This window comes from Saprolegnia diclina (assembly GCF_000281045.1).
Source record: "Saprolegnia diclina VS20 unplaced genomic scaffold supercont1.58, whole genome shotgun sequence".
NCBI lineage: Eukaryota > Oomycota > Saprolegniomycetes > Saprolegniales > Saprolegniaceae > Saprolegnia > Saprolegnia diclina.
Genome location: NW_008246125.1, coordinates 339,760 through 346,940, shown reverse-complemented (window position 1 = coordinate 346,940; position 7,181 = coordinate 339,760). Strand labels below are relative to the sequence as shown.

At 58.2% G+C, this 7,181-nt stretch overlaps 3 protein-coding genes across 3 annotated transcripts; 2 read left to right on the top strand and 1 right to left on the bottom strand.

Moving 5' to 3' along the window:
* Positions 1-1,871: 1,871 nt before the first annotated feature.
* On the bottom strand, positions 1,872-2,268 carry SDRG_13351 (hypothetical protein; the record flags this gene model as incomplete). The annotated part of the gene is made up of 3 exons (XM_008619433.1): positions 1,872-2,092; positions 2,141-2,178; positions 2,225-2,268. The coding sequence occupies 3 exons, from the start codon at positions 2,266-2,268 to the stop codon at positions 1,974-1,976; spliced, it is 201 nt and encodes a 66-aa protein (XP_008617655.1). The 3' UTR covers positions 1,872-1,973.
* A 272-nt stretch (positions 2,269-2,540) lies between these two features.
* SDRG_13350 (hypothetical protein) lies at positions 2,541-3,928 on the top strand (the record flags this gene model as incomplete). The annotated part of the gene is made up of 5 exons (XM_008619432.1): positions 2,541-2,795; positions 2,844-2,941; positions 2,996-3,325; positions 3,370-3,504; positions 3,559-3,928. The coding sequence occupies 5 exons, from the start codon at positions 2,541-2,543 to the stop codon at positions 3,926-3,928; spliced, it is 1,188 nt and encodes a 395-aa protein (XP_008617654.1).
* Positions 3,929-4,012: 84 nt separating this feature from the next.
* Positions 4,013-6,266, top strand: SDRG_13349 (hypothetical protein; the record flags this gene model as incomplete). The annotated part of the gene is made up of 7 exons (XM_008619431.1): positions 4,013-4,343; positions 4,384-4,694; positions 4,741-5,452; positions 5,503-5,658; positions 5,704-5,807; positions 5,851-5,962; positions 6,010-6,266. The coding sequence occupies 7 exons, from the start codon at positions 4,013-4,015 to the stop codon at positions 6,264-6,266; spliced, it is 1,983 nt and encodes a 660-aa protein (XP_008617653.1).
* Positions 6,267-7,181: the final 915 nt, after the last annotated feature.

Below are 7,181 nucleotides of genomic sequence, written 5' to 3'. Positions count from 1 at the left end.
CATAGAAAAAGAGAGGGAGAAAATCATGGATCCTATTTTATCATCTTTTTTTGCGCGCGGAGCAGCGTTGAGCAGCCTTGGGCATTTCCTGGATTACGTAATCTCGCTTGGTTGATTACGTCATACTAGCGAGGTCAGTAAAACGCCAGCCAATCAGAACGGGGCATGAAACGCCAGTACTGCGCTGTATGGCCAGCACTGATTGGACAAAATGATGGATTTCCCAGGGGCCAGATCAACGGCCATACAAGATTCAAGTCAATCATCCATGCAACATCATTGGACAAAATGGAGCGGTTTTCCATGGCCGTGAACGGCCATCCCGCAATCATCATGCGGTCCACGGCGGCCGCACGTGGCGTGACGTGCTTCACGACCGGCCGTGGGAGTCGCCTCAGCGACGCATGAGGCTGAGACGCGCGCCTCTGCTACCAAGCGCTACAGCCTGCGCCCCTCAACACAGCTGTTCCTGCTCAGCCCCGTGCGCTCGTCGCCTCCCGCTCTACCCTCGCTCACGGCAACACCCAAGAAGACGCCAAGCCGCGCGTGACAGCGCCGACCACCGAGGCGGCGAGCCGATCGCACAAGGTACGTAGAGCGACACCCATCGCGCTGCCCGCGCTTGCTTGCTCACATCAGTGTTGCTCTGGTAGCGCATTGCCCACCTGCGCAAGGGTCCATCGCGGCTACCGGGCTCTTCAAGATTGACCATCTTTGCCCACGGCAGATAGCTGGGTAGCTGAGTCGTTGACCCGCGTCGCGGGTGCCCTGCGCTGGAAACGCTGCCGGTAGCAAACGCGTGGTCAGCGAAGGCGCGCCGAGGTCGAGCGACAAAGCGACAACGAGACGCGATTGAAGCCGCTGGGTAGTATTGCATGTATGTAAGTTAATGAGATTGCTACATTCGTGAAGGACAAATAAGACTGACACGAGTGCGCTCGAGAAGGCGCTGTCTAAAGGCGACATACCGGAGTCAACGGAGGCATGAGGCGCATCTCGACAGCTTGTCGGCGGTGCCTGTGTTGCTAAGGGCTCGCAGCGCAGTGCAGCTTTGGCGCGGAATCAGCGCGCTGGCGCATCTTGATGTTATACTAGCAAGCATCGTAGGCGCCCATTCAGGCGATGGTGGTAGCTTGGTGGCGGCGACCAGGTAGCGCGCCGCCAGCAGCGGCACGTGGGGTGGTCTGTGCTGACCAGAGCGACACATGTTGGCTATGCAAGCGCGCACCAGCGGACTATGCTAGGGAGATGGCGATTTGTAGCCTCCAAGCCGGAAGAAGCGATGCCGGCGGCGCCGGCATGGGTGGCCGGTGCAGCGCCATCCGCGCGTACCGCGCGGCCTGGAGCGCCCCGACGCAATAGAATGTCGTGCAGTCCCCTTTGCCACCCTATAGCCAAGGTCCGTATTTGATTTCACAGGATATAAAGTCTCAATAGAGCATCCGCCAGTAAACGTTAAGGGCCCAATCAAACGGCACTTCGCCCGAATGTTTACCTTTTACTTCGCATTATCCGGAACGGTGCGAAAGACCCGATGCCAAGCGCGTCCTCCAAAACTGCTCGTGTCGTGTGTAACACCACGTCCATGTGGGCTCGAGCCCGCTGACGAGAATCAGAGCATCGTCTCCTTTGGATGCGCTTCCCTTGACCCCAAGCACTGCATGGGACGTGGGTCGGGGCGTGGGGTTATGAGCTCGAATGCGGAACGCAAGGGAAAAGGTGATAGCCACAGCACGTGTTTACGACAGCAGGTGGCAATTCGCGTGCGTGCGAGCCCAAGCCGCAGTGCTTGCTGTGCCCGCTTGCCCGCGGCCGAGAAATCTGCTCCTGGCGCGATCATTGAAGTGTGCGGCCAGCCACAACACTCGGTGCATGGAACAAATGAAATCTTTCTGTCAATGCATGCGATCAATTATGGTTCGATCGCGTCGGGTTGTCTCGGCGCGGGAAAGAGGCCGATTACGTTAGCACTACTAGGCCATCGACACATACAGCAAAGTCGCAACCACCGAGATGATGCACATGGCCGGGAACATGCTCGACTTGTGCTTGCCCGTCTTGTACTCGGCGCAGCGGTCGGCTTCGTCGACACCTACAAAAACCTTATGAAACAACAACCCAACCGTCTGGACTCGGGTACCGCGGAGGGCGCTCTCAATATGCATGCCGCAGCCCGACCTAAGGAGCAACGTGGTACGTGGCCGGGAGAGCAGGCGAGATGTACCAGGTCGGCTTCTGGCACACGCCACACGTCGTTCGGCTGCACATCGCGTCTCTTATCACTGAATCTCCACGCAGCTATAAGATGGCGTGTACGGTGATGTACGTCCATCTCGCCGTACACTGAATGTACAGCTGGATTACATTATGCGATCGTACATTGCAAAAGGAATGTACTGCAACGTGGCGCCTGGCGTTCGACGCGATGCCATTGGCTGATCTTGGAAGCGGCAGAGTGCACGTGGTTGCAAGCCTCATACTTGCTTTGTCCTCGACGTCCGCAGCACGATGAACCCGACCCGTAGGCGCAGTTGGAGGCGATGGACGCTCACGCTAGTCTTCCTGTAGCTTCGGAACTCAAGAGCCTCTCGGAGGCCTGCACCAAGCTCTGGACCCTCGACGACAACCGTCTTGTGCCCAGCGACGACTATGAGATCAACCTCCAGCAGGGCAAGTCGCCGTACCAGCAAGGCGACATGGCGCCCGACAACCTCTTCAAGTTTGTGGACCCCAAGGCGCTCCAGAAGAAGACGTTCAAGCTCTTTATTGACCTCCTCGACAACTACGAGCGCGACGTACGACCAAACTGCTACGTGCATGGGCTCATGGAATGCTGTGCGTAGACGGGCGTTGCCGAGACCGTGACCCGCCAAGAGCTGCGCGAGAACGAGCTCTTCATCAACGCGATCTGCGAGACACGCGTCATGAAATATGCGCTTGCGTACGACGATACAGCGCGTGTATCATCATCAGGCACTGACATGTGATGACGTAGGTGGCTCCAGGGCAACCGCAAGTTTAGCGGCAACATGGACGCGTTCAAGCGCAAGCTCCACGAGATGTGGTTCGGGCTCTACCGCCGTGAAGTCGCCAATGACTCGTCGGGTTTTGAGCACGTCTTCATCGGCGAGGTCAAAGACCATCAAGTCACGGGTTTCCACAACTGGATCCAAATGTACCTTGAAGAGAAGGCCGGCCGCCTCGACTACCTCGGGTACATCAAGCCCAAGCAGCGCGGTCGCTCGGTCATGGAGCCGCACGAGTACGAGCAGCTCATCACGCTCCAGTTCGCCTGGGAAAAGGAGGTCAAGCCTGTCTCGACGAGGTATTCCATGCAGCTCGACAAGCGCATCTCACAATCTTGTGTAGTTTGATTGGCGTGAGCCCCGAGTTTGAGATGGCGCTCTACACAATGTGCTTCCTCAACGGCACGGAGCTCAACGAAGTCGACCTCGGCCCGTATAAGGTCATTGTCAAGTGCTTCTCGATCGGTCGTGGCGAGCAGTACGTCGTCTTCTCGCCTGTCTGAAAGCTGCAGGAATCTTATCGAGTGTGTAGCGCTAAGATTGGCTCGTCGTTCCCGGAAGCCTGCCCGTTGACGGAGGAGCAGGCCGCGTCCAAGATCCAGGCCATCATCCGCGGCAAGGCGACGCGTGCCAAGGTCCCGCTGACGCCCGCGCCGCAGAACGGCACGTGGAAGCCGTCGGCCCCCTCTGGTGCGCCCGCATGGGGTGCGCGTCCGGCCAGCAACCAAGCGTCCAACGACGTCCCGGCGGCGACTGGTGCGTGGGGTCAGCCCGCCGCGCAGGCGGCGCCGCAGCCGGCAGCCACGGGCGCGTGGGGTCAGCCTGCCGCTCGGCCCGCCGGCAACGCTTGGGGCACGCAGTCGCTCAACGACGCGCTGCCCAAGACGCAGCCGCGCCCTTAAGTCCACAGTCTTAGTTCAAAACGCACGTGTAAGATTTTGTTTGCATCATCATTTTGTGTTTTGCGATCTTGAAACGGCACCAGCATGTACGCCCTTCTAGCGCTGGCCGCGCTCGTCCACGTCTGCGCGGGCGCGATAACCGGCATTAGCGTGGATCTGCACAGCACCAGCGCCGGCACTGTCACACTGGCTGACGTGGCACTCACAACGTCAATGGCGATCCCGATCGGCGGAAAGCTCCAAGTAGCATTTCCAACCGGCTTTGTCCTTGCGCCGACCGCGCTCTCGGACGGCGTTGGCATCGACGGTGCGAGCGCCGTCTCAAAAGCTGGCACGACGCTCATCGTGACCGTCGCGACGTCGGTTGTTGCGGCTGGCGTCGTCACCTTTACCGTCGATGGCATCACCAACCCTGGTACCCCGCGCATGCTATTTCTCACTTATACATGACGTAGGTGCCTCGACGCTCGCCGCCTTTACGATTACCAGCTTGAACGCAGTGTCGGTGGTGCTCGAGTCTGGCAGCGGCGGCGGTGGCGCCGTCATAGCAGTCGGCGCCCCGCTCGTTGCCACGGTGACGCTGGCCAACACGACCGCGAGTGTCACATCCCTTTGCACGCTTTCGATCACAACGTTCCTGACGCTTCCGATCGGCGCCAGCTTCCGCGTAGTGTTTCCGTCACGCTTTGCGGTCGCACCCACACAGCTGACGTTCCAGACAGGATTTGCGGCCACGACAACCGCGCTCACTTCGACGTCGTCGTCGGTTCGATATAGCCTCTCCATGTCTTTTCAGCTATATCGTAAACTAGGCAACCGTCACGATTGGCGCCTTTGCGTTGGCGCCAGGAACGTACGGCTTTACGCTTAATGGCATCACCAACCCGGGTTCGTCCTGCAACATGTACTACATGGAGGCTTGCTTGGTGACGTGGGAGCCGTACACGGTCTCGACACTCGATGCGGCGCAGAACGTCTATGAGACTGCGTCGGTGCCTGGTACATCGATCATCAAGTCGCACTTGTATTTTGGCCGCGTCCGGACGCTCGCAACGACGCCGTCGACGGCGACGTCGGCCACGATTCTTTTCAATACGCTGCTGCGGATCCCAAGTGGTGGCATGGTCCTCGTAACCTTTCCGGATGGGTACGCGATTCCGAATCCTGGCTGGACGCTTTCGGGGTGGATTGGCCTCAGCGCGGCGAGCGCGGCGTCCATTACGGGCTTGACGCTGACGATCACGAGTGCGACAACCATCGCCCCGATGCGCGGCATCCAATTTACGCTCTCGGGCGTCACGACGCCCCCGCTCAACACGGTGGGCACGTACCAAATCGCGACCCAAGACAGCAATGGCAACGTCATTGAAGATGCAGACAACATCGGCGGTGTCGGCTGCTACTTCCTCAAGGAATGTAGCGGACATGGCGACTGCACGCTCATGAGCTCCAAGTGCATTTGCAACGCGGGGTGGGGGGCCCCGACAGATATCTCGATCGGCGCGGCCCCCGACTGCTCGCGACGTACTTTCTCATCGTGCACCGTTTCGGTGGTGTTGACAGGTATCGCGTAGGAACGTGTCCGTCGGGGCTCGCTTGGAACGACGTCCCGACGGCGCCAACCGTTGCTCACACAACGCTCGTCGAATGCAGCAACCAAGGCGCGTGTAACCGCACCAGCGGCGCGTGCAACTGCTTTCCCGGCTACACGGGCAGCGCCTGCGACCGCAGTACGTACAAAATACAAAATGTGTAGCGAATGATTCGAGTACTAGTGTCGTGTCCCAACGACTGCTCGGGGCATGGCACCTGCTTGAGTTTGCAAGAAATGGCGATGCTGACGACAGCCGTGCCAGTCGCGAGTGCCACAACGTACTCGGTACGAATCCCATGATGTCCATCAAGTCCAGCGGCTCGCGTAGCTGTGGGATGCGACGCGCATCTACGGCTGCGTCTGCGACTCGTCGTGGCCCGTCGGGCTTGGCGCTGGTCAAACACGCGTGGCCGAGTGGTTTGGAGCCGACTGTTCGATGCGTACGGCAACGTACGAGCCATTTATCAATTGAAATGGCCTTGACTAGGTCACTGCCCGAGTGGCGATGATCCTATGACGGCAGAGGACGAAACCAACTGCGGCGGTGTCGCGGCACCTGGAGGGGCGGTTGGGGCCGTGGGCAACCTCTGCTACAACGAGTGCTCGGGGCGAGGCGTGTGCTACTACCAATCAGGCCAATGTCGGTGCTTTGACGGCTTTGAAGGGCTTGCGTGCAACGCCCAAAATGTCCTCGTCGACGATAGCAACCGCAGCGAGCTTGCCATCGCGCTCGCTGGCTACTGATAAATCTATGATAATGTGTATTCGAGAAGGTGCAGTGCATGGAACTTATTGGCCGACGCAAATCCCGCATCGCTGGCTCGAACGGCGATCGAAAAGACAATGTGTGTGCTCGTCATCATGGTTTTGAATTCATTGTCCGATAGCGGTATCTCGCATCATCGCGCTGCTGGCGTCGACGCATTCAGATAGGAGGTGGACTACCCTGCGCACGCTAGCGATTACAACATGGACGAGGTTCTTGCGCGTCTACACGTCAGCGTCCAGTGACTTGGCAGGGAGCTGCATGAGCATGCCATTGCTCGGTGGTTGAAGTCAAATCCTGTGATCGGATTGGCTGGTTGACGTTGCTTATGAGACATGGTTTACCTTTATAAAAGAATAACCTTTGTAAAAAGGTATGTGCATGAACCAAGTGATGCAGTACATTCAGCTCAGAGCCTTTCATTATTTATACCCCTGTATATTGCCACGTTTCCCACACCATATCTCACATTTCACGCATACTACACTAAAACGTGTCCTCCAGCACCTTCTGGCCCACGACACGACGGAAGCCACAAGCAGCTCCATCGACGCCGAGCTACCGCCCGCACCCAAGCGCCAGCAAAGCACGCTACAGTAGGAACAGTCTCAGAAAAACATTCATGTATGCAACAAGTGTCGAGTAAAGCAAAGAGCCCCGCCATACTTAAGTTCAAAATCCATTTCAACATCTCATTTTTTACTTACCAAGTCGCATCTGTAACTTCATTAGGCCGCGCGTTTCCGAATCTTACTACTCAGCTGCGCTGCGGTGGGTCGCAGTACCGGGTCCGTCTGGAGACACTGCAGTGCGATCTCGTGCACCCACGACGGCACGCCCACGGCCGCAAATGTCGGCTGCAGCAAGCCTTGCGCCACTTGTGTCATCACGAA